Source organism: Balaenoptera borealis (genome assembly GCF_965194805.1).
Source record: "Balaenoptera borealis genome assembly, chromosome: 16".
Taxonomy (NCBI): Eukaryota; Metazoa; Chordata; class Mammalia; order Artiodactyla; family Balaenopteridae; genus Balaenoptera; species Balaenoptera borealis.
This window is the reverse complement of record NC_138872.1, coordinates 11,853,804-11,881,479: the sequence shown is the minus strand read 5'-3', so window position 1 is coordinate 11,881,479 and position 27,676 is coordinate 11,853,804. Positions and strand designations below refer to the sequence as shown.

Below are 27,676 nucleotides of genomic sequence, written 5' to 3'. Positions count from 1 at the left end.
CTGGGCTGAGAGGAAGCCCTTAGGCAGCAGTAAGACCCTCGAAGATGTTATGAGCAGGCACTAGCAGAGTATGGTAAGGGTAGGGGAGAGCCAAGAAGAAATTCAGATTCTAAGGCCCCATGCCCGCGATCCAGTAGGTCTATGATAGGACCGGAATCTGTACTTTTTCACAAAATCTCTCAGGAGTACCTACTGCACCTGACTCCACTGAATTCTACAAGCCCAATTTTTTCATTTGTGCCTGGTAATTCTAGTGCCTATTACCTGCTAAGTGGCCAGAGCCAGATTAAAACATTAATGTCAACAGGCTTTAAAAAATTATTCCCAACTCTCCCCCATGTGTAAATGAATATGACACAATGCTAAATGGTAACAAAAAATACAGGGAAAGCCAACACAGAACTTATTTTTCCATGGCATGGGAGGCAGAGTAATACCTCCCAAAGATGTCCACATGCTAATCCCTGGACCCTGTAAATATATTATGTCACATGACAAGGGGCAATTAAGGTTGTTAATCAGTTAACCTGGAGATGGGGAGATCCTTCTGGGTGGGTTCAACGTAATCACAATGCTTCTTATAAAGGAAAGAAGGCAGGACAGTCAGAGTCAGAAATGAAGTGATGACCAAAGCAGAGGTTGGAGTGATGCCATTGCTGGCTTTGAAGATACAGGATGGGACCAAAAGCCATGGAATGTGGGCAGCCTCTAGAAGCTGGAAAAGGCAAGGAAACACATTCTCCCCTAGAGCCTCCAAAAGAATGTAGCCCTGCTGACACCTTGAGTTTAGCCCCATGACACTTCTAACCTATAGAATTATAATAAATCTGTGTTGTTTTGGGAAAATTCCTTGCAATAAATCCCTTAATAAATATCTCCTATTGGTTCTGCTTCTCTGATTGAACCTTGACTAATAACCACTTGATGGTAACCACTTTGATTCCCGTTTTTAAAAAATATGAAATATCGTATTTGTTCAAAAGTTTTCATTGGTACCTCTGTTTTGTTGACAGCTTCAGCATTTTCTAAACTCTGGGAACAACAGAATGATGATCAAGACTTCAAGTTTCCACATGTGTGAAATTGGGCTAATTGGGCTAATAACCCCATAGGGTTATTAAAAGGATTAAATAAATTACTGAGCATAATGCACTTGGAATAATGTCTGGTACAAAGTGTTCAAAAAATGTTGGAAGAGATAAAGGACAGAAGAAAGGAGAGAGAGGGAGACTAGCTCCCTGCTTTCAAGGAGATTATATCCTAGAGGGGGATATGGATGATAAACTCAGGAAGGAAGGAAAGGAAGGAGGGAGGGAAGAAGGGAAAAAATATCTGATAGTTATAAGTGTCTCAGAAACACTTACGTTTAAGACTAGACCAGGGGTTGGCAGCCCACGGCAGGCCAGATCCAGACTGCCACCTGTTTTCATATGGCCCGTGAGCTAAGAATGGTTTCTACATTTTTAAATGGTTGAAAAAATAAATAAAAAGAACACTGTGTGCCACGTGAAAATCATAAGAAATTCAAACTTCAATATCCATAGAGTTTTACTGGAACACAGCCATGCCTATTTAAATCTTCGATGGCTACTTTCCCACTGCAATGGCAGAGTTGAGTTGTTGCCACAGATCAGAATGCCCACAGAGCCTAAAATATTTACTGTCTGGCTCTTTGCAAAAAAAGTTTGCTGACCCCTGCTTTAGACTGAGTGGTCAGGGAGGGCCTCTCTGAGGAGGTGACATTTAAACTGAGACCTGAATGGCAGGAAAGAGGAAGATTAGGGGTAAGAGGGCAGAGAACAGAGAACCAAGGCAAAAGCTTTCTCTCTAATCTTACAACAGCCTTCCAAAGAGGGGCTCTGTCAAAACTATGATGGGGCCCTGAGGCTCTGAGGGTGCTGTGGTGTCCCAGGGTCAGAGCCCACAGGTCCTGAATCGGGGTAGAGAGCCAGAACTGCCTGGCACCAGAGCCTGTCCCTTCTCAGCCTGGCATGGCACATGAACCCAGGAACTGCATGTTGAAAGGCTTTATTTGCCTTGCTGGGGACAGTGACCGGGGAGTTTAGATTCGTTCCCAGGAATAGGTGAGAAGGGCTGGGATTGGCTCACAGTCCTGAGAGCAGGTGTTCTACGGCCCCCCTGTTGGCAGCAGGTCCAGGACAGGCACAAAGCCCAGATCTGGCCCTGAGCAGGATCTGTGGCATGGCAAGGAGAACGGGACAGCCCTCGATGAATTCAGGGCCCTGCTTTCATCCTGACTGGCTCACAGCTTGTGGCCCAATGCAAGGAAGCCTACCTCCAGCCCAGGGGGGCCTGACTCCAGCCAGGTGGGGTTTTCTGAGGCTGGAAGAAGAGTGACAGTCTCAAGCTCTCAGTTAATAAATGTGGCTCAGAGAGAACCCAGTTCTCAATCCTTTATGGGCCAGTTCATTCCTGCCAGGCTCTGTGCTAATGGAGGAAATGTTAGTCCCATTTTAGAGCCAGAGAAATTAAGGCAGTGAGGAGCAACAGGGGGTACTGGTTAAAAAAACCAAAGACTCTGTACCTGAATCCCAGACTCAGTATTTGCCAGCTGTGTGACTTCAGGCAAGTGGCTTGACTTCTCTGTGCTTCAGTTTACCACTGATGATAATCTCTGCCTGAAAGAAATGTAAAGAATTAAGGAAACAATAGCCCAGCACCACACCCACAGAGCCCATTCTCTCAGTTAGCTTTGACAACAGGCTTAGAGGTCTTGGCGTGGCAGAGGACTCTGGCTTTGAGCCAGACAGAGCTCTTCTCCTCAAGGGCCAAAACTTGACATCATCCTTGACTCCTCTCTTTCTTTTACGGGCCACAGTCCATCAGCAAATCCTGCCTTCAATACCCACCCACAGTCCAACCATTCCTACCATACCCATGGTATCAGCTTAATCCAAAGTGCCGTCAGCTCTCGCCCAGATTATTGCAAAAGGCCTCTTAGCTGGTCTGAGATCTTCCATCCTTGCCTCCGCCCCCAGCTCTCCACAGCACTCCTCTTTTCAAAACCCTTCTGTTTCCTAACACTTCTGGAGTTAACTAACAACTTTCTTTTTTAATTTTTATTGGAGTATAGTTGATTTACAATGTTGTGTTAGTTTCAGGTGTAAAGCAAAGTGAATCAGTTATACATATACATATATCCACTTTTTTTTTTTTAAGATTCTTTTCCCATATAAGCCATTACAGAGTATTGAGTAGAGTTCCCTGTGCTACACAGCAGGTTCTTATTAGTTATCTATTTTATATATAGTAGTGTGTATGTCAATTCCAGTCTCCCAATTTATCCCTCCCCCTCTTATCCCCTGGTCACCATAAGTTTGTCTTCTTCATCTGTGACTCTACTTCTGTTTTGTAAATAAGTACATTTGTACCCTTTTTTTAAGATTCCACGTAAAAGCGATATCGTATGATATTTGTTTTTCTGTGTCTGACTTACTTCACTCAATATGACAATCTCTAGGTCCATCATGCTGCAAATGGCATTATTTTGTTCTTTTTTTATGGCTGAGTAATATTCCATCGTGTATATGTACCACATCTTCTTTATGCATTCCTCTGTCGATGGACATTTAGGTTGCTTCCATGTCCTGGCCACTGTAAACAGTGCTTCAGTGAACATTGGGGTGCATGTATCTTTTTGAATTATGGTTTTCTCTGGGTATATACCCAGAAGTGGGATTGCTGGGTCATAGGTAGTTTTATTTTTAGTTTTTTAAGGAACCTCCATACTGTTCTCCACAGTGGCTGTGCTAATTTACATTCCTACCAACAGTGTAGGAGAGTTCCCTTTTTTCCGCACCTTCTCCAGCATTTACTGTTTATAGATTTTTTTGATGATGGCCATTCTGACTGATGTGAGGCGATACCTCATTGCAGTTTTGATTTGCAATTCTCTAATAATTAGTGATATTGAGCATATGTTCATGTGTTTTTTGGCCATCTGCATGTCTTCTTTGGAGAAATGTCTATTTAGATCTTCTGCCCATTTTTTATTTTATTTTATTTTATTTGTTTATTTTTGGCTGCATTGGGTCTTCGTTGCTGCCCACGGGCTTTCTCCAGTTGCCGCGAGCGGGGGCTACTTTTGGTTGCGGTGCGCGGGTCTCTCATGGCGGTGGCTTCTCTTGTTGCAGAGCTTGGGCTCTAGGCGCGTGGGCCTCAGTAGTTTGTGGCACGCGGGCTTAGTTGCTCCACGGCATGTGGGATCTTCCCAGACCAGGGCTCAAACCCGTGTCCCCTGCATTGGCAGGCAGATTCTCAACCACGGCGCCACCACGGAAGCCCTTCTGCCCATTTTTTATCTGCGTTATTTGTTTTTTTGGTATTGAGCTGCATGAGCTGCATGAGATTAATCCCTTGTCGGTTGCTTCATTTGCAAATATTTTCTCCTATTCTGAGAATGAAATTAGAACACTCCCTAACACCATACACAAAAATAAACTCAAAATGGATTATTTATTCAAGGATCATTTTTTCTTGAGTACCTACTATATGCCAGATACTATTCCAGGCACTGGAGATAAAACAGAGAACAAGACTTCTGCATTCAGAAGTTTACATTCTCATGGGGAGAAGGACAATAAACGAATATATAAGTAAAACATGTACTATTAATATGTTCAGTGTTCTGGAGGGGAATAACAGAGGGAGAGGAAGAGGGCTTGGGTTTTAGACAAGGTGGTCAGAGAAGGTATAATGCACAAAAAAAGGGTAAACAAAAAGCCCGATAGTGGGAAAGGTGGGAGCCAAGGGGCAACCTAGGAGCAGAGCATCCTTGACTAAGGGCTCAGCAAATACATGGGTGGAAGTGTTCCTGGTGTGTTTTAGGTACCCCGAGGAAGCCACTGTGACCATAGTGGAAAGTGTGCATGAGGAGAAGAGGGGATTGACCTCACGGGGGTAAGGGGACAGGGTTCAGTCTTGGAGATTCTCTAAGTTTTTTTTTCCCTCAGATTGAGATTGGAAGCCAGTGTACATTTTGAGCAGCGGCGTGACTGCAGTTCAAAAGGATCACTGAGGCCGATGTGTGGAAAAGCTTAAAGAACAATAGCAGAGTCAGAAAGAGGGTTTAAGCAGCTATCACAGCTGCTGAGATACGATGGTTTCCACTAGGAAGGGAGGTAGCAGCAGAGGTGGTGTCAAACCCAAAGGCCTCATAACAGGGTACCAGCTCTCCCGATGGGGTTCTTCCTACCCCTCCAAGCTCACCTTGTTCTTTCCTGTATCCCCAACCCCACAGACCACTGCTAAGCTCATATAGGCGTCTAATGAGTATTTGTTGAGACAATGAACAAATTAATGAATGATCTATCCCTAGATCATCATCACCTATCTTAACGATAGGCATATGGTCAGAACTCAATAAATGTTTACAGACAGAATACCGCACGATTCTGCAAAACCCAGGTGGCTAGGCCTCTTCACAGCTGGGGAAAACAGACTGAGGAAGTATACTCCTGGGGTCCCTCTGCACAGCTTACGCTAGACGCTTCCTTTCCAATTTTACCATGGCGAATTCCTGGACACTGAGAAGAAAGAGCTTGCTTTCAGGGTGAGTCACAGGGACCTCACAGGAGTTTCCCCAAAAACGTCCCTACCCTGTGGAAGGGAAAAACCGGAACCTCGTAAGGCCGTAAGGTCAAAAGACTCAGGCCAGAGCGATGCTCGGAACGTTCTCGGAGGACCTCCCACCCTCGGGCCATAGAGACGAAAGGGCAGAAGTGCCGCCCTTGCGCAGCCGAGATCCCGCCCCCCGTTCCGCGCCTCCAGCGGAAGCCGGAAGCAAAAGCGGGCCCTGCTAGCCCCGCGGCTCGGTGGTCTCGGAGGCTCCGCAGGATTGGGGAGAAGATGGCGGAAGAGGAGTGAGTGGGCTTTTCCTGGGCGGCGGAGGCGGCAGGGCTGGGCCCCATCGGGTGACTGCGAGCACCTCAGGCCGCCCTCCGGCCCCAGAAGGCGGAGCTCCTTGTGCTGGTTGGTCAGGACTGACCATGCCGGCGCCTGCGAGGAGGGCTGGAGGGACGGGCCTGGGCCGTGCAACCTCCTTGAGGTTGGACCCTCTGGCTAGGGATCGGCTGCCCAGCGTAGGTCTCGAAAGCCGTCTTGCGGAAACCGCAGGTCAAATTTCACTTTCCCGGTTTTCGCATCCGCTGATTACGCAGCGCTTCGCCGCCTCCAGAAAGTCCCCCAGCCGCACCCCTTACGTAGCCAGTCACCTCCTCCATTGTAACGACTATTTTTCACATCTGTTTCCTTCAGTGAGTTTCATTTATTCGTTAACTGGTGGCCATCTACTCTATTTCAGGCCCTGGTCACATGGTAGTGAAGGAGGCCGACCAGGAGCCGCTCTCAGGGAGCTTCCATTCTAGTGGAAAAAGAAGACCATAAATAGACGAGATGATTTCATTGCTCTGGAGGAAGCGGAATGGTGTTGGCGTGTGGGAGGCTTCTCGGGAAGAGGTGACGTGCCACATGAAACCTTAGTGACCAGAAGGAGGGATAGGAGAGGAAAGAGCAGGTGCAAAACGCCAGGAGCAAGAAAGAGCCTAGTGCCTTTTTGAGGGACAGAAAGAATGGCAGGATGGCTAGAGTGTGGAGAGCAAGGGAGCTAACTGTACAAGATGAGATAAAGTGGGTGAAGGTGTCTCTGTCCTCCTGGTGCTGCTGGGGGAGGACCACTCTTAGTCCATCTACATACCTGCCAGGCACAGTCTGTTGCGTGTTATAGGTGCCCCATCTGTGTTTGTGGAATGAGTATGTGAAAATGAACAAGGAACCAACCCCATGGTTGAAATTTGACTTCCTCACCTGACAACTTTTCATGTATGTCTTTTGGCCTGGTGGTCATTTCATTTGGTCACATTACTTATTGAGCATCTTCTCTGTCCCAGACACTAAATAGGGCCTCAGCAGTACAAAGCAAAAGAGGTGGTATGACTCAGTGATTTCAAGTTTGGACTCAAAGCTTGATTCTGCCACTGACTGATATTCGCCAAGTTATGCAACCTCTCCGAGCTTGTTATTCATGGGTAAAAAAGAGAAAGTAGTAGTGTCCACCTCAGGCTTATTATGCCTATTAAATGAGAGTTGGTATGTTACCTGGTTCCTGGATTGAAGCAGTACTCAAAAAAACATTAGCTGTTATAATCACGGTTACAATGATCATTATGTCAATATCATGCTAGTTTACAGTCCCAACACAGTGTGAGGAGATAGTATGAGGAACACAGCAGTATCGTGGAGGAGGGTATTACAGAGGGGATTACATTTGGGCCTTTTGAACTCAGAGAAGGTTTTTGTAAAGTAGGGTAGAGCATTCCAACCAGATCAACAACTGGGCAAATTCAGTGGCTTCTTCAACTTGCAGATACCATCCAAGGAAAAGAACGTAAACTGGAGAAATAAGGCACTTAGTAAATAATGTTGGACCTTGGAATATGATGAGACTCCAGTTTGCCTCCCTTTAAATCCCCCATTAAGTGCCAAAGAGCAGGCAGCATTTGATTCTACACCGGTCCTGATTTCCCCTTGTCCCTGTCCTCTAAGTTTTTGTGTTCAGAGTACCTGAGGCCACTGGTACCCTCGTGCTGCAGCAGGCAGGAATCTTCCTAATCAGTTTCTCTCCGAGGCCTGCCTCTTGGTTGCAAGAGTTGTGAATCCCATAAAGCTCTGTGCCAAAGTTCTCTTGTCTGGTTTGTGCGTGTGTTGATAATTCGGGGCCCTTTTTCCTTTGTCTAATTCCGCTGCTTTTTATGTTCTCCAACAGGTTCCCCAATACAACTCATGAAGGTTTCAACGTCACCCTTCACACCACCCTGGTGGTCACTACGAAACTGGTGCGCCCGACCCCTGCCAAGCCCATCCTCCCGGTGCAGACGGGGGAGCAGGCCCAGCAGGAGGAGCAGTCGAGCGGCATGACCATTTTCTTCAGCCTCCTCGTCCTAGGTGAACGCGGGTCCGCGGTGAATGCGTGCGGAAACGCCGTCATCTGGCACTTTGAGTGTCTGTGTGTGCTCTCTGTATGGTTAACCCCGTGTCAGCCCCTGTTGACTTTGTCAAGTCTCCCTCCTGTTTGGTTTGCACTTCAAACGCTGAGGGTCAGCGATCAGTCGGTTCATAACATCATAACAGGGCGCTCCTTTTTCTTTATAAAATCATTGGGCTGAGCAATTCTGAAGAGCCCTTTATATATCTTAGACATCCTTTGAAAGGAAGAAGTAAAGAATTCTTGCTCTAGAGAGAACCTTGAGCATCTAGTTTAGTGTATTTCAGACTCTGCTCATGAGAGCCTGTGTGTGTGTTTGTGTGTTTCTGTGTAGGTGGTGGTGGGAGCAGGAGGTGGGTTGGGGCGTGAAATGGAAGAGCATCCAGCTTTCTGACCAGAGCAGCATTTTGTCCCTTGTACCCATTAGGCCTCCACGTAAAATTTTACTTAGTGAAGAGGTTTGCTGTGAGTAAAAGATGAGACACCCTTGCCCTAGAACCCTGTTTTCCTTAACTTCCGTCATTCCCATTTACAAATGGTCATGACTTTTGCCATATCTGTGTACCACCTGTGCTGTTATTTACCTATATAATGTTTTTCTTTAAACAGATTCACTCTCTCAAACTGAAAATCTCATTTTATTCAACTTCCTCCTTTAACAGGTGAAGAAATTTAGGCCCAGAGAGGTTACGTTATTGACAGACCTGGTTTAGGGGAGACTAGAGGCTAATATCCAGGTTGCCAGACATCGGTCAAGAAGTTTAGATAAAAGGCAATAACTTAGCTGCCTCCCAGAGACTATGGACGGTAGATACCTGTTTTAGACCAGAAGACCCAGTTGAAACTACACAACCACTTTGGATCAGCTAAGGAAGAAATAGCTTCAAATATGACCCTCCAAACTCTTGTTTGAAGAGTGAAGTTAGAAGGTTTACATTTTCTGCTTGTCTTTAATGATACTGAGTCATTTCTGATTAGATCTTTTCAGAAGAAAGGAAAGTACAAAAAAATGGAAAAGTGCAGAGTATTTCCATAGCCATAATAGATGGCTATTAGGACTGTTTTTTTGAGGAAAAGTGTAACTTCTTTCACATTTCTATTCAGACTCTGTTAATTAAATAATTTTAATAAGATACTAATTTTATTTAAAATCCCAGGACTCATCCTTGTCTTTCATAGTTTTTAAAAAACTTCTAAGTTGTATACTGAAAAAGTACACAAACCACAAGTGTACAATGTCCATTTAGATTTGATATGCCCAAATAATTTTTTACTCTTTCAGCGTAATTGAATTCTATTTCTTGGGGATTACTTTAACAATCAAGGAATCTTGTTTTCTTTTCTTTTCTCTTCCTTTTGTTACAGTAGTTGAATACAGAGAAGAAAAGCAGTTCTTTCCTTGATCAAGAAGTCTTTAATACCTGAATCCTTAAACCTGAAAGAGTATTATTAGTCTATTTACATTGTTGTCAGCATGATATGTTAGGGAATACAAAAGGCAAGCCTTGGGGAAAAAAACTTCTGTTTTGTAATCACTTTTTTCACAGGAGGGTGAAAAAGATAAGACTTTCAAAGTAACTTTCAGGGTGTGGAGCGTCTAGGATTAGCTTGTGCTTGAGATCACAAAACAGGTTTTTATAATGTGCTTTTTAATCCAGACAGAATCCTGCCCACTTTTGGCCTCTTTGAGGCCAAAAAGGGCTGAACTGTATTTAGTAGTGCTGCATATTTCTATTGGATTGTCTTCTCTTCAAACAGATCATAAACCTACACTTTAGAGTCATACTGATGTCAGATGGTTTCTGTTTTCACCTAATCAGTTGATGAGTTGGTATCTCCACTTTTTATGTGTAGGTCAGCATGCATTAGCAGAGTGGAATGCTTTCTAAGTAAATTTGAAGGCATTTTTTTCCTCTGTTCTTGTATATCAACAAATTATTAAGTATCTTGTATATTTATTTGTGATTATATGTCCAAACAGTGTAAATCTGATAAAGAAAAAAAAAAAAAGGCTGTTAATAGGTAACTTGCCAGCTCACTAAATATTCACTAGTGAATTGAGGGAAATAGTCCATAGATTATTCTAGACTTCAGGAACTCATAACCTGGAACGGATTTAACCACTTTTGTTTACTATTTTAGTCAAGTCAAATGAAATTGTAACTTTTGTGTGGAAAGGATGCCAAAACTCTTGTTACTTTTGACTTTTAGAAGCTTGAAATCCCTTGACTTACACTTAACCCTTGCTGATCTTTGACTCCACAGAGACAATAGTGAGTCATTATTATTGACTTAGAGTTAACTATTAGCATCATTTGACACATTTTATGGGCCATTAAATTTAATGGAGTTGTTAAAATTGACATGCCTATGTTTCAATATATTTTCTGTAATTAAAACTTCAGGCATGAAAAATTGGAAACACATTAACTTGTGTTACTCATACCCTCCGTATGACACAGAAGTTTTTGTCCCTTCTTGCTCTGTTTTTTCCCAAGTGTACTTGAAAACATGCACTTGTATGTGTATATATACATGTGTACATTCGTAAGCACATACACACCAACAGGCACATATAGTTTGGAGTTTGTTTTAATATAAGTGGGGTCCTATAACTTGCCTTTTCATCTCACAGAATGTCTTGGAGCTCTTTCCATGTTAGTCTTTTTGTATCTACCTCATTCTTTTTTTAAGAAAAAGGATGTGTATGTGGTAAAATAAACATAACATAAAATTTACCATTTCAAAGTGCACAATTTAGTGGCATTTAGTACATTCACAGTACTGGGCAACCATCACCATTATCTAGTTCTAGAATATTTTCATCACCCCAAAAGGAAACCCAGTTCCTATTAAAAGCAGTCCCTCCCCATTCCGTCCCCTCAGTCTCTGGTAAACACTTTTCTGCTGTCTCTAGGAATTTGCCTACTCAGAATATCTCATACAATTGGAACCATACAATATGTGGCCTTTTATGTCTGGCTTCTTTCACTTGGCATAATGTCTTCAAGCTTCATCCATGTTGTGGCATGTGTCAGAATTCCCTTCCTTTTTTATGGCTGAATAATATTCCACATTATATTTATCCATTCATCACTTGATGAGCATTTGGGTTGTTTCCACCTTTTGGCTATTGTGAATAGTGCTGCTATGAACATTTTTGTACAGGTTTTTATGTGGGCATATGTTTTTATTTCTCTTGGGTACATACTTAGGAGTGGAATTGCTGGGTTAAGTGGTTACTGTATGTGTAACTTTCTCAGGAACTGCCAAACTTTTCCACAGAGGCTGTACCATTTTACATTCCCACCAGCAATGCACAAGGGTTCCAGTTTCTCTCCATCCTTGTCAACACTTGTTACATTGATTATTGCCATCCTAGTGGGTATGAAGTTTTATCTCATTGTGGTTTTGATTTGCATTTTTCTAATGATTAATGCTGATGAGCATCTTTTCATGTGCTTATTGGCCATTTGCATCTCTTTAGAGAAATGTCAGTTTAAGTCTTTTGCCCATTTTAAAATTGTGTTGTCTTTTTGTTGTTGAGTTGTCAGAGTTCTATATATACTCAGGACACTAGACCTTTATCAGACATATGACTTAAAAATATTTTCTCCGATTCTATGGGTTGTCTTTGCAGATCTCCTTCTTTTTATAGCTGAAGACCATTCCCTGGCATTGATCATTCTTATATGTAGCTCTCTCCATTGATAGAGTTTTCTCTTTTGCTCTTAAAGCTGCAAATTGTGTGATTTATGAGAATAAACTGTAAACTTTTTTCATCCAGCTTGGTGCAAAGAAAGCAGAAACTGATTCCACTCCTTAGATCAATTTTCTGTCTACTTATGTGCTTACCTGCCTGCCTTTTTAGGCAATAGGCGTTCTCATTGTTTTCATGTACTAATGCATTGGAACTTTTTTCTTGCTCTTAGTATTTAATGTAGGATTTTTCTAACTAGGCTAAATATTTATAATAAAATAACACCACAGATTGATAGCTTAGAGCACAGAATGAAAGGACGACAAAATTTCTGTATTTACAGCTGTTTCCTTTCTCTGGCCACCTGGTGCTTCTTGGTGGGACTAAAGATAATCTAATTTGTCAGTGTGGGCTCTGAGGGTGGCCAGTTCACAGCCGTGCAGATTGTTTAAACATTTCCTTTTACCAAAAAAAAAAAAAAAAAAAAGGCAACACATTTATTTTTAGTACTATCAAGTTAATACTTTGATTGATGAGATGGCATACCACCTAGGTGCCTAGTTAGAGAAAAAGACATGCATACTAACATTTGGGTCTTGAAATTACATTTAGGAGTTATTTATGCAAAAGTGTGCTTTTTTTTTTTGGTTCAGAAATATGTATTCCTTTCAAATAGTTTTACATCTTTTTGTTTCTTTTCTTTCATGACAACGCCCCTGTGAGGAAAGTCGGATGTTATTCTTATTTTGCTGGTTGAGGAATGAAGGCTGCAGGGAGGGAGGTGGTGGGTGCCCAGGATTAAGGGCACAGGGTTGGAATTAAGCTCAACCCTGCCGCGCCTACCAGCGGTGGGACCTCTGTAAGCCTCGGCTTTTATCTTTAATCAAAGGAGGTAGTGGTGATAACAGTTCATTCAGAGGGGGTGTTGAGGGTCAAATGAGACAGCATTTGGGAAGTGCTCGGGGCAGTGCCTGGCTCATGGGAAGCCCTCAACCAGTGGGAGCCCCAGTACCCATCTGGGGAGCAAGCACCCCATCTTCAGGTCTCTGATGCTCTTATCACCAAACCAATATTACCTTTGTTCTGTTTTTTAAAAACACCCTCACTTCCTTCTGCCTTAAAAGAGATCGTGTGGTGGCAAGATACTTTGTGTCAACATATATTCTGTTGCAGCTCTAGTTGCATAAAAGTGATTGATTTCATTGACTTCCTCCTCACCACTGAGGATCATTTCTCAGAATCAGGGAAATTTGAATAATTTTAAATGGTTGTATAAGGTTTACAGCTTAGAATAGAGGTGGATGTCTGTTGCTCTTTCAACAACTGGAAAACAAACTAGTTCAGGCATGTAAAGAAATATGGAGAAAATGTAATGAACACCATGCATCTACCTCCAGGTTAAGAAATAAGAAATTGAAAATACAGCTGAAGTTTACTGTGTCATTGTCAGTTGTCCATTTCCCTGACAGCCTCCTAGAAATAACCCCTGCCTTGGACTTGGTGTTTATCATTCAAAGTTGGGCTGTTTTCTAGGGACAGGACAGGAATAAAGACGCAGACGTAGAGAATGGACTTGAGGACATGGGGAGGGGGAAAGGTAAGCTGGGGCGAAGTGAAAGAGTGTCATGGACTTATATATACTACCAAATGTAAAATAGATAGCTAGTGGGAAGCAGCTGCATAGCATAGGAAGATCAGCTCGGTGCTTTGTGACCACCTAGAGGGGTGGGATAGGGAGGGTGGGAGGGAGACGCACGAGGGAGGAGATATGGGGATATATGTATACATATAGCTGATTCACTTTGTTATAAAGCAGAAACTAACACACCATTGTAAAGCAATTATACTCCAACAAAGATGTTAAAAAACTAATAAATAAAATAAAAAAACAAAGTTGGGCTGTTTTAACAATGTCTTATTTTTTCCCACAGCTATCTGCATCATATTGGTGCATCTACTGATCCGATACAGATTACATTTCCTGCCAGAGAGCGTTGCTGTTGTCTCTTTAGGTAAGTGCTTATTGATGATCCTATAATAAAAGCACTAACTATACCACTTTTTGAGTGCCTCCAAAGTGCTAGGAACCACAAGAGATGTGGTGTATACCTGAGCTCATTTCATTGTCACTGCAAGCTGCCATGAGGATGTTATGATCCCATTTTACAGATGAGGACACTGGGGGCTCAGAGAGGGGTGATGACCTCCTAAAGGTCACATAGAAGCCCCTCTATCCAACTTGAGAGCCCTTTCTACTTCTAGAACCACCCTCAGGGCACATCCAAGGCTTTTATCCGTTTATTATATTGTAGTTACTTTATTTCTAGTTTCAAGTTGCCTACCAACGATATATTTTTTTTATCACCACTGCTTTATAAGTTAATTTTATATATAAAATTATATATACTTTATAAGTTTTCTTTGCCTTGTAGATCTGATTTAGTATATTTAGAAATTCTTTCCCAATATAGCGATGGTTTAGGTTAGCTTTGTAAATGAACATTCACACTGTTCATTCTAAGGTCTCCTACTAGGCTGTGCTGTCACTCGACTAAGGCGAATAATTGACAGTTAATTCATAGAATCACTGAATTTTACAGCCGGAAGAGGCTCTCACTTTAAGGTTTAGGATGGAGGAATGGCTCACTTTAATGTCAGTCAGATCTAAGGTCTTCAGAGAGCATTCCATTCTACCTCACTTACATTTCCCTCTTTTGTTTCCTGTGGCAATTAACTGTTAAGATAATTAGCCTCTATTTAGAATGTATGAATCACTGTAATCACAGTTGACCTCACATGTAAGTTCATTGAAGTGGTTAATGAAGCAGGGACCTTACTTTTCAGTAAGTATTAAAATCCAGATCGGTGGGGAAGCTTAAGGGATAGTAAATAGGGTTTCACTAAGGTCAGCCAAAGTTTTCATCAGCTTATTATATTGTAGTTACTTTTACTAGTTTCCACTTGCCTACTGATGATATTTAATTTTCCTTATCACCACTGGTGCTTTATAAGTTAATTTTCTTTGCCTTAGATCTGGTTTAGTATAGTATTTAGTATTTTTCGCAGTATAGCAATGGTTTAGGTTAGCTTTAGAAATGAATGATCAGACTCTGTTCATTCTCCTTCCCCTACCGGTACCAGCATTCCTACTACTCTGTTTCAACCCCTCCTATATTTTCCCTGGACTTCACAGTACTACTAAGTGCCAGGTTCTGGCCTATGAGCTTTCACATTGCCATCTCATTTGAGTCCCGTAACCCCCAGGTGATGCCATATTTTAAGGAAGATGTACCACTGGATAATTTTGATCTTCAGTAAAGAGTTAGAAATCAATTTTACTCAGAGTTCCTGCTCTCTGTTGAGCAGGCTCTTCAGCTACACATCCTGGCAGATTCTAACAAACTTAGTTAACAAGAGCCTTAGAGCTCTAAGAAGAGGAGGATCATTTGTTAACATTCCTTTCCTGATATTAGGCACCTCGAAAATAACCTATATAGCTAAAACCTATTATTCTGGGGCATTCAGTAAAGACTTAAAAAGCCACTGCAAGGAAGTTACAGTTTTGTTGTCAGTTTACCTAGTTTCTTAAGAATAAGACCTATAGTTGGTGTGTATTTAGGTATTGTGCACATGGAAATTTAAGTGGTGGTTAATTTGGTTTGGAATGTCAGGTTCCTCACTATCTCTTGAATGTTTCAGTAACTGCGGGTCACAGAACACCAGTGCTTGTACAAGGACTTAGAGCGACATTGTTGTATGCATACCTAAGAGCCATTTCCCCCTCCATGAAAACAGAACCCTCGCTTTGACCCAGTGTCTTGCCACAGTGTGCTCAAGGAAGGTGGGTCCCTCCTCCAGGTCAAGATTGGTTTTCGCCATCGTGATAATTGTTTCAAAGGGGTGGAGGCAGCAGGCAGTGTGAAACCCAGGTCTGGCCAGTGAGACCACGGGGAAGTTGCTGGGGTGAGGAGTTTTGGAAACATTTTTCCTCTCTGATAAAAAGAGAAATTTCCCCTTCCTTTGATGCTGTTGTATGAGGATGTGATGCCAGGAGCACTGGTAGCCATCGTGCAATCACTGTGGCTCAAAGACAAAAGCCAGAATGCTGAGGCTTGCCAAGGGGGCAGATGGGAAGCCCAGATTCTTGACTGCACTGTTGTTTTGTAGAATTGATAGCCCTGAAACTACCTATGTCAGAGCTGCCTGTTACATGAGATAATAAACATCCATTGTTTAAGCCGTTTTTAGTCAGGTGTTCTTTTACTTGCAGAGGAAAACATCTTAACTGATATAGGACTCTTTCCATTCAATGGACAAAATCAATTCAAAATGATTCAAAGAAAACAGATATTGGTGCGGGTGGAGTTGCACACCTATTGGCTCATGGCACCAAAAAAGCTACAGGTGGTGCCAGCTTCAGACTTCGCTGGATCAAGTCTCCTGGACTGTTTTTCTCCATTCTCAACAGTGCTTCCCTTTGTTTTGGCTTCACTCTCAGGAGGGCTCTCTCCACATGGTAAGACTTGACAGCTTCAGGCTTGCTCTCCTTACAGTAGCAGTCACGGTGGGAAAGGTGGCCTCCTCTTCTCCCTGGTTCCACCAGAAGTTGTAGGATGAAGTCTGACCAAATGGCCACCCCAGAACTGGACATGGAGTGGAGCAATGCTGGGCGTCAGCAAAGGCTGTCAGTCCACAAGGTTTCTTTCTTCGCTGATGTTGCACAAATAACTGTAGCCTATACAGCTAGGGCTTGGGAGTGGGTGATGGAAAGTCAGTCTTGCTTTCAGTACTTACTTGCTAACTCAGGTGATTGGAATACTAAGAGCACTTCTAGGGAGAGTACTGGGGTCCAGAATGGATTTTTTGTTATATTAGAGGACACTTGGTTAGAATTTAGAAACGCTGACAAAGCTATCAAAGTAGTTCTGTATTTCATAAAGCTATGTAAATGGAAGGAAAACTTCTTTCTCCTACTGGAGTGAAGTGTAACAAAATATTGAGATATCCACCGTTTCAAGAATTTCCAACTTTTGTGCCAAAAAAGAATCTAGATGAAGCTGCCAGAGAAAATGGGGTTTTCATTCTTTCAGGGGTAAGTTTTCCTAGCCTACTTTTTCTAACCAGAAGTTACTTTTTAGTCCACAGTCATTTAGAGATACTGTTGGCCTTTTGTGTTAAGCATTCAGAGTTCCTAAGAAATCGTAGGTATAGAAGAGCACTATCTGTACTCAAAAAGCACATTTCCGCGCTTCTGTTTTACTGTATTTTCAAATGAATCGAGACTTTTTTCCTTCTTTATAAAAACATAGTATCAACATGAAGTTCTAAAGCTATTTCCTTGGCCCTTGTTCAAAGCTTTCAGATACTTTCTATACTTAGGGAATTCTGTAGTTCGGGCCTTTTAAAAATATGTATATATATTTTTTCACACTTAGCTATAGAGAAGAAAAACCCTTTTCATTGACAACCAGCTCTTTTTATCATGCTTCCTTCTCTTCCAAACCATGTGTAGATGCACATATGTCCATCAGATGACTTGACTTGGTTTGAGTTTGAATCATTTTTTGTGTTCTTCACTTTTTACTGTTCTTGGCACGTATTAGTAAAGTTCACATATTTATTTTTATTGGCCATATAGTGCTGATTCACTGTTCATATATTTTGGGCTGAAATTGGTAAGGAGTGAAAATGAAATAGTTGTACTGCCTACTGTCCTCTGTTGTATATAGCAAAAATAGGAATAAATTTTTTTTTCACAGTCATACTTTATCGTAGAGTGAGGAAAGGCCTGAATGGGGTTAAGAATGGAATTTGACTACAAATGCCAGGGTTTAGCCTGAATACTGCTGATAGTTAGAAAAACCGTATTTTAACTTGTAACTGGATTTGATTGAATCATTGAATAAATAGGAATACACAAATGTGCTTCCTTGTCATAACCTGCTTAACTATTTTTGTGCTTTTAGTTATATTAACTCCTTGTTTTGACTAAAGGATTGAAATTTTTTTTTTAAGAGTAGGGCTCTTTTTGTCAATGGGGGTTTTGAGTGGAAGACAATGAAAAAAAATCACTCAGTTCCTGAGTTGTTGACTGAAGGTAATTCTGGAAAAAAGCATATATAGTGATTATATTCTAATTGTACTTAAGTTCTAAAAACGGTTTTTTTAGAGAAAACCTAAAGCAAGAATCCTGACTGTAACTAACAGCTTTCCTGACGTTTTAGACTGTGAGAGTCCAATTGTGATGCAGCTTGAGCTGTCCCACGGGTAACTCTCCCTGAATCTCAGGTACTTTGATTTTTATTAGAGAAGAAACAGGCATTCATTTGTTGGCATTAGAGTAGCTGTCTCAGAGGTAGAGGCCAAAATTGGTTGTCACATTGACAAAATGATCACATTAGACTCTAAGGATTTTCCGGGCTGTCGCATTCCAAGGAAGAGTGCTAGCGCAGACTTGTAGCCTCTGTGTTTCTGGAAACATGGCTCAGAGGTGACAATTTATTCTTGGAACGTCTTGTTGCTCTTTAGCTGCCATTAGCTAAATGTGTGCTCTGTGTGTAATAGTGCATGCTTTTGCCTGGAGTCTTGCTCTGATTCTCCTTAGTTTTATGGTCATCTGCTCTTGGCTCAGCATTTTTTCATCTTAAAGTTGTATTTTATACTTAAATCTTTTAGCTATGTCAGAATAGTGAAGTAGTCTAAACTTTCAAGGAAGAAAGGTTGTTAAAGGATTGCATTTGGAAACTTGCTACATCTGGGCTGATTTCTATAAATTTCCTCTTTCGCCACATAAATGTTCTCAACAGAATAGAAAGGAATAACATTCCACTGAAAAAGTAAGCCACTTAAAAACAAAATATATAAACAACATTTCCCCAGAAAACAGACAGACAGCTCTGAGGTCCTGATTCTCATCTTCCTGACAGCTCTTCTGTCTTTCAGAATACTATCTTTGGAGTATCTATTTTAGTATAGGCAGCAGCATCAAGGACTGGAATTTCAAAATCACCTTATTATAGCATAAGTGATTCTATGATTATAGCTAACAAAACGTGCTAACAATATTTTAAAGTATTTTCAAAAAATCATTTGTGGTTAAAAACATATTACATAAATAATTATATTCCTTTCTGCCCTATCATGTAGTAGCAGGGCTGTCTCCTCATGGTAATCAGGGTTAGTCACCCCTGCCGACGTGGTAACCTGTTTCTAGGCCTGCTGGTCTGTTAGCACAAAGAGCCCAAAGTGACCAGGCGGCAGCCGTTGTAACTCTTACTATGTGAACTCTGGTGGAAATGTCCCCTTCTGGGAGCCAGGTTCTTTCAACCCACCGAGCCTAAAGTTTCAGGCTAAGGAAGCAGAAATCCTCCAAGCAGGAATCCCCACTCTTAAGTGAGTCCCTGAGAGTGATGGTGAGTGGTGTACCCATTGTGTGCTGTACCCATGCTTGCCTGTTGGGGATGTACCACCCTATAATGGCCACTGGTTTCAGGAGTATACCGCACCCTGGAGGAGCGTGCCGTTCCTCACAATATGTCACCTCCAAGCTGGTGCATCAGCTCCATTTTTTTTTTTTTTTTTTAATTTTTATTATTTATTTATTTTTGGCTGCGTTGGGTCTTCGTTGCCGCGCCTGGGCTTTCTCTAGTTGTGGCGAGCGGGGGCTGCTCTTCGTTGCGGCACGCGGGCTTCTCATTGCGGTGGCTCCTCTTGTTGCGGAGCACGGGCTCTAGGGTGCGCGGGCTCAGTTGCTCCGCAGCATGTGGGATCTTCCCGGACCAGGGCTCGAACCCGTGTCCCCTGCATTGGCAGGCGGATTCTTAACCACTGTGCCACCGGGGAAGCCCCTCAGCTCCATTTTTAAGAGGCCATTTACCACTCTGGCTGGCTGGCAGTTTCTGGATAGGACGGTGTGGTGTCCATGTCTCATGCCCACTTCTGCACCTCCTTTGCCATAAAGTGAGTCTCTTTGTTTGACATGTTGTTGACATATTGTTATGCAGTATCCCACTTTGGTGGCTCAGACACTTATGGACCCTGCCTGGGATGGTGGTGCTAGCATACGTGTCAGCCTCAGTCAGAATGAATTGCTGCCCTTTCCAGGATGGAAGGGGTCTGATGTAATCAAGTTGCCATCATGCAGCTGGCTGGTCTTCTCAAGGGATGGTACCACACCAGGTGATGAGTGTTGATCTCTGTGGCTCTCCAGTCATACATTCAGCAGTGACCATGGCTACAGAGCAGCCTTGGTGAGAGGGAGTTCATGCCGTAGGGGCCCTGCACAGCTTCCATGTCTGCCATCATGGCTACTGTGCTCATGAGCCCATTGCATAGACACTGAAGTGGCCAATATCAGAGGCTGGCCGATTGTTTCATGAACCACGCGTGGGTTTTTTTTTTCTCCTCTGTCAGCTGGTCTTAAAGAGCTCCCCATGAGGCCGTATGTAGGAGCTGAGCTGAGAGAGAGATGTTGCTGTAACAGCTGAAGATGATATAGAGGTCTGGGCCACAAGTAAAGCATACTTGTGCCTTTTAGATCGGCACAAGTCTGATCGCTAATGTAACACTTCCATCTTAAAATGGATTGCTCCTGGGCCCACCCAGCCTGACAGTAGGTATGGCAACCCAACTTATGAAAGATGATTCTGGCCACCTGGGCGCTTGACGTTCCATGCTCAGATGCTCTGTCTCTACCACGGCCCAATAACATGCCAGGAGCTTTTTCGTGTTTTTCCCTTGGGAGTTTTTTGAGTGGTATATGTGTCTCTTCTGTAAATGGCACGACCTTGCTCCAGAGCCCTAGGGATCTATGCTGAGCGACCCTCCTATTGGGGCTTGCCGGCCTCCCTTCCTACCAGATACTTCCAGTTCCGTGGGGTCCGCCAGATCGTATGGCGAAAACAGCAGAGCTGCTTGAATTGCAGCTAACTGTTTTGGGCCTCACTCAAAACCATCAGTCTCTCAAAATCCAATAAATGGGTTGAAGTGTTGAATAGTTTTCTCAAGTGTGGAATATATTGCCTCCAAAACCTGGAGAAGGCCTACCAAGCATTGTGCTTCTTTATTACGGTAGAAGGGGCAGACCTTTTCCGTTACTTGGAGGCAGTGTCTTGGTGTGCTTCAGACCACTTGACCCCTGAATACTTCCCAGATGGGCAGGCCCCTGAAACTCTATCCTCTGAAGCATACGTGTGTTACCAAGACGTCTCCTCGCCACTTCATGCTTGTCGCTATACATTAGCATGATGTCAGTAGTGGAGCAGTGTATTGTCCTGTGGAATGTCCATATGGTCTGTGTCCTTGGGGACTGTATTATGCAGGAAGCAGTAGTTAACCTAAGGCACTTGCCTCATTTGGGGCATCTGTGTAATCTTGAAATAACCTGGGAGCTCTGTATTCCAACGGGGTGGTAGGGACCACTTCTGCAGGCCTAGAAGGTCCACGGGAACCTGAGGGTTAAAGGTGCTCATGTGCATCTCCCTAGGCACCCCTATCCCATGTCTGAGCCCCACTTCTTCCTTATCAGGGCCCTGGTAGGAGAAGGCATAGGAAATTTATCATCTTGAGTTCAGCACTCTCTGAAGATCTGCCACTCGTGCGGTTAAGACCCGTGCCCAGTCTTCAGCTCTAGAGGCCCTCCAGCTGCAGGAGATGACGGTCTGTTTCATTGCTGCCAAGGAGGCCCTCTGACTCTCACCGTTTGCTTTAAGTTGGTGATTGTTCGGGCCTTTTGTTTTCTTTTTTCAGAGCATCGGTGGCACTCAGCAACAACCATAATTCCACTTTTCTTACAGTTATTATTTCCGTCATAACCTCTTTAACACCAGAGATACTGCATGAGCCCTTGCCTCCTCCACCAGTGTCCCGACCCAGTCTGCCACAAGTGAAAGTCTTAGCAGTGGCACTGCTACCCCCGGGGAGGGGCTAGCAGTATTTTACCTCCAGTGTTGGGATCCTCTTTGCCCGGAAGCTGCTGAGTGGTCCAACTCCAGAACCCCATCCTCGAGTTTGCTTCCTTTGACCACTCCACTCCTGGAACCAGTGGTCTTAGGTTGGCTCCCTAAAAGCAGAATCTGAGACAGGGGTTTGGGGACAGGCAATGTATTGAGGGGTGCTCTTCAAGAGCAAATCTGTAACGGAGGGAGTCAACAAGACCAGGGAAGGAGAAAGCCAAACGGTGGGTGTGATCTCAGGGTAGGCCTAGCCTAGCCTCAGTAGGAGGGCTCTGGGGCAAGAACGCCAAGCAGAGTCTGTCTCTCCTTAAACCAAGGGAGTGGGACTTCTGGACCCCCATCAGTTAGTCAGTGGCTGTGAGCTGGTGTGGGGCGGGCACGGCGTCCATGATGAGGTGCCTCCCGGCGGCTGAGGGCCGTTTCCTGGAGAAGGGGGCAGCCGTGAGTGCCTAACAGCGAACACGCGCAGCAGCTCACACAGGTGGGCCCGGGGAAGGGGGGGGGGCGGGCCTCACAGCATCTGCCACAGAAGGCAGCTGACGAGCTCCTTACGGGATTAAAACTGCCTGTACCCTTGACCCAGCAGCCCCTCTGTCAGGAGTTTTGTCTGTGGCTACGCGCACACGTGTGGAATGATGTATTTACTCAGATGGCAATGGCAGTGATAGCAGAAGCCTGGAGAACACCTGAGCGCTCATTACAAGAGGACATATTGGATGGCACAGTGGAATACACTGCAGCCACTAACAAAACAAAAAGTGTGAGGGAGCTCTTTATGTGTTGATACGGAATAGTTTCTAAGAGGTAGTGGTAAGTAAAAAAAAAAATTCAGAATAGTGTAAATACTGTATTACCATTTGTTTTAAAATTTATTTTATATGTACATGCATATGCATGTATATAATTTTAAACGTACAGACACTCTCAGCAGAAATGTACAGTATAACCAAGAAACTGGTAACGGTGGTGGTCTCCGGGAAGGAGGAAAAAAAACAAGAATGGGACAGAGACTTAAGTTTTCACTGCATACTCTCTTATACCTTTCAAATTTTGTACCATAGACATCTGTTACATAATCAAGTAAAAAATAAAGTAATTCATTTTTTCACTTTTTTTTTTTTTTAATTTATTTATTTTTGGCTGTGTTGGGTCTTCGTTGCTGTGCGAGGGCTTTCTCCAGTTGCGGCGAGCGGGGGCCACTCTTCATTGCAGTGCGTGGGCCTCTCACTATCGCGGCCTCTCTTGTTGCGGAGCACAGGCTCCAGACGCTCAGGCTCAGTAGTTGTGGCTCACGGGCCTAGTTGTTCCGCGGCATGTGGGATCTTCCCAGACCAGGGCTCGAACCCGTATCCCCTGCATTGGCAGGCAGATTCTCAACCACTGCGCCACCAGGGAAGCCCGAGTAATTCATTTTTAAAACAATTCTGGATCTGCTATTTACTAGCTCAGTGATGCTTGTCCTTAGCCTCGGTTTCCTTACCTGTAAAATGCAGGCGACAAAGCCTTCACTTCATAGGAGTGCAGATATTAAACAGGGCAATGCATAGAAATCACTTAGTATAATGCCTACCTGCTAAGTAATCAATAACTGTTAGCTGCTGCTATCAATATTATTATCATTTATATTATTATGGTTTATTACCTTGTAGGGTAATCATGAGAATGAGCTTAAATAACGTATATTGTATACGGTAGCACAGTGCCTAGCACCATAGTGTGTGTGTGTGTGTTTCTTTTTAACACAATGCAAATTAATAAATGTGTGTGCATATACATATATACGTATATTTTTAAGGGAACTAGGATCATGTTCTACATACTTTTTTGTACTGATTGTTATACTTAATACATTTTAGGCACTTTCCTGTACTGTTCGTATTCAGGAATACTCGTATTTTACAGCGATAATGGTAGACCAGCAGTGCACCCTGGGAGTGGGAAGGGTGTTAGCAGTTCGTAGCAGTAGTGCAGTCTCCCTGTGTCTCCTCGTCCAGAGGTGGTAGACGGCACCCAGGAGCCAGCAGTCCACTGTCACTTGCTGGCCCTGAGCTGTCAGAAGAGGCTCTCTGAGCCTTCCTACCTGGAGCATTCTCTTGAGGAGTAAGAATGATTTAACCTGACAAATCCTGGGAGAAGGGTCTCAGCAAATAATTATGAATTACTCCTGATCCTTTGAGTGAATCCAGTGGTATCCATAATGAGGTATGTGTACAAAGATCCATAGGAGGCAAAAGGAAATATTAGAACTTATGTTTCTATTTAATTTGAATCTCCTTTACAATCTCTGTTTTTTGTGTTATTTATTTTATTAATTTTTGGCTGTGCCGCACAGCTTGTGGGATCTTAGTTCCCCGACCAGGGATTGAACCTGGGCCCTTGGCAGTGAAAGTGTGGAGTCCTAACCAATGGACAGCAAAATCCCTGTGTTATTTTAAAATACATTAATGTAGTAGCACTTTTTTTATAATAATAAAATAAAAATTTGTAACTTGAAGGTGCCTGGTCAAATTCTTTTTACTGATAGGAAGATACAAAATTGTATCTAGGGTATTATTTCCAGGGTGTCTGGTTGTATGGTATAAATTAATTTCTCCTGGACACTAGGTTGATTTGACCTAACTTTGAACCTCAATCTCAAAAGGTAAAGGAGTTTGCCAATTTAATGTTGTACCATAGTTCAGTCCTAGGACATTTCAAAAGGATTCCTCATGTAATAGTAATAATAGTAATAGTAGTAATAATATCATATTGTATTTTACAAAGCTTTCTAATGCCTCATTAATAATAATATAGGAACAAGCTTAGGCAATAGAATAATCACTGATTCTCAAATGTAATTGCTTCATGTATATTACAAAAGCATTGATCATAGTATTAAAGTTTTTGGTGTACATTTACAAAGGAAAAAGAAAGTTGAGGTTTAGTAGCACAGAAAAACACTAGCTTTAAAAATTAAATCTGAAATCATGAAAAAAGTTCCAGCTTCCCTAGTAATCAGGAATGATTACTGAGTACAGATTGACTGTAAATGCAAATCGAAACCTTAAAGTACGATTTCTTGCCCCTCATACTGGCAGAAGTGTTAAAGTCTGATGATTTTCCAGGGTTGGTGAGGATGCTTTGGTGCAAGGGGTGTAAATCGGCACAGCCACTTTGGAGGACAGTTTGGCAACGTTTTCAGAGATAAAAATGCTCATGCCATTCACTGTCTCTGGATCTGCCCTAGGGAGACACTCTTACACAAAGAGGCACATACAAGCATGTTCACTGCAGCTGTTAATGGCAAACAGTTGGAGACAGCCATCATTGGGGGAACATTAAAAAGATAGTGACTTTTAAAAAAATTAAAATGGAGGGGAGGGATAAATTAGGAGGTTGGGATTAACACATACACACTACTATATATAAAATAGATAACCAACGAGGACCTACTGAATAGCATAGGGAACTATACTCAATATTTTATAATCTGTAAGGGAAAATAATCTGAAAAAAATATATATATATATATATATGTTTACCTGAAACTAACATGACAGCGAAAATCAACTATACTTCAATAAAATTTTTTTTTTTTTTAATTTATTTTTTTAGCTGTGTTGGGTCTTCGTTTCTGTGCGAGGGCTTTCTCCAGCTGCGGCGAGCGGGGGCCACTCTTCCTCGCGGTGCGCGGGCCTCCCACCGTCACGGCCTCTCTCGTTGCGGAGCACAGGCTCCAGACGTGCAGGCTCAGTAGTTGTGGCTTACGGGCCCAGTTGCTCCGCGGCATGTGGGATCTTCCCAGACCAGGGCTCGAACCCGCGTCCCCTGCATTGGCAGGCAGATTCTCAACCACTGCACCACCAGGGAAGACCCCTCAATAAAATTTTTTAAACAGTAAAGCAGAATTTACATAACATAAACTTTATAATTTTAAAGTGTAGAATTCAGTGCTTTTTAGTATATTTACAGGGTTGTGCAACTATCACCACTGTCTTAATTCCAGAACATTTTTATCACCTCAAAAAGATACTCTCTGCACATTAGCAGTCACTGCACATTTTCCCCCTCCCCTTTCCGCTGGCAACCACTAACCTACCTCCTGTCTCTAGATTTGTCTGTTCTGGACATTTCATATGAATGGAACCATACGATCTGGCCTTTCGGGGGCGGGGGTGGGGTGACCGTTTTATTGTGATATAATTCACATACAATGCAAGTTACTCATTTTAAACGTACAGTTCAGGGTTTTAGTATATTCACAGTTGTGCAACCATGACAACAATTTTAGAACATTTCATCACCCCGAAAAGAAGCCGCATACCCTTTAGCTATCATCCCTGAAACTCTCCTCCCCAGCCCCGGGAAACCATTTCTGTCTCTATAGAGACAAAGGCAATCTATAGATTTGCCAGTTCTGAATATTTCATATCAATGGATCATAAAAGATGTCTTTTGTGTCTGGCTTCTTTTACGTAGCATGTTTTCAAGATTCATCCACATTGCAATATGTATAAGTACTCCATTCTTTTTTACTGCCGGATAACATTCCATTGTGTGGATATACCACATTTTGTTGATCCATTCATCAGTTGGTGGACATTTGCATTGTTTCCACCTTTGGGCTAATAATGCTGTTATGAACATCCATGTACAAGTTTCTGTACGAACATAGGTTTTCTATTCTCCTGTGTAGAATTGCTGGGTCATATGGTAACTCTGTTTTACTTTTTGAGGAATTGCCAAACTTTTCTACAGCAGTTGTGCCATTTTACTTTTCCATCATCGATGTATTAAGGGTTCCAGTTTCTCTATATCCTTGCCAACACTTATTTTCCATTTTAAAAAAGTTATAGCTATCCTAGTGGGTATGAACTGGTGTCTCATTGTGGTTTTGATTTCCATTTCCCTAATGACTAATGATGTGGAGCGTCTTTTCTTGTGCTTATTGGCCATTTGTATATCTTTGGAGAAATGTCTATTCAGTCTGTGGCATCTTTATGCTGTGCTGTAGAGCTGTTAAAAAGGAATGCGGCAGATCTATATGTAGTCACCCCTGATCATAACACTGAGCAAAATAGCAGGTAGTAGAAACTACCTGCTATAGGACTTCTCTGGAGGTACCGTGTGCTTCCATTGCAGGGGGCACGGGTTCGATCCCAGGTCTGGGAACTAAGATCCCGCGTGCCAGGCAGCCAAGAAAAAGAAAAAAAAGATACATTATAGTACCATAAATTTTATATAAATACACACAGGTGTGCCATGTGTTACATACACACGCACCCTAGTACTGTATGGTAAATATAAATATGTAAGGGCATAGAGAAGGGTCTGGTAGAATATTCCCCAGACTTATCAAGATGGTTGGTTACCTTGGGGCAGGGAGAGAGAGAACTAGTGGGGGTGGGATTTCATCAAAAGGGACTTTTGTCTTATTTATAACATTTTACAAAGTATTCATGAACTATTTGGTTAATAAAAAATTGTATGAAAACTCCTTAAAATATATACACAATTTAAAAATATAAGAAAAAGGAAGCAACTGGGGAACTCTAGAGAGGGGTTAGAATCAGTGCTTTCATGCCACGTGGAAGTGAATGTACAATTACTGTTCTGAAAATGTCATTGATTCCCTTTATAGCTCAGACCTATTTCGTCTTATGTCCTTTTTATCAAAACAGTTTTGTTGGTCTTTTACTAATATATAACAATACAAATAGTACAGAGGTTTATAAAGTTAAAATCAACTGATCCTCTCTTCACCTCAAACCCCTCCTTCCCCATGACAATTAGTGTTAGTGCACCTTCTTTTCCTAATAAACCTCTGTGTTCTTGTATTTTCTCCTCACCCCACCCAATAAGGTGTGTTTCTTCAGCTTTCTGTTGTTGATGGGAAAAAGCTCCTTCCCCTCTAGGGGAAAGGGAAGTCTTTTTTTTGGCTGCGTTGGGTCTTCATTGCTGCGTGCGGGCTTTTCTCTAGTTGCAGCAAGCGGGGGCTACTCTTCGTTGCGGTGCACGGACTTGTCATTGCAGTGGCTTCTC

At 42.7% G+C, this 27,676-nt stretch overlaps 1 protein-coding gene across 1 annotated transcript in view; it reads left to right on the top strand.

The window, feature by feature from the left end:
• Positions 1-2,210: 2,210 nt before the first annotated feature.
• SLC9A8 (solute carrier family 9 member A8) overlaps positions 2,211-27,676 on the top strand; it is a 76,232-nt gene continuing 50,766 nt past the window's right edge. Inside the window, 5 exon segments of the mRNA XM_082362751.1 lie at positions 2,211-5,775; positions 5,778-5,833; positions 5,836-5,882; positions 7,784-7,962; positions 13,634-13,714. Of these exon segments, the coding sequence (XP_082218877.1) occupies positions 5,682-5,775; positions 5,778-5,833; positions 5,836-5,882; positions 7,784-7,962; positions 13,634-13,714 (457 nt within the window). The 5' untranslated portion in view covers positions 2,211-5,681.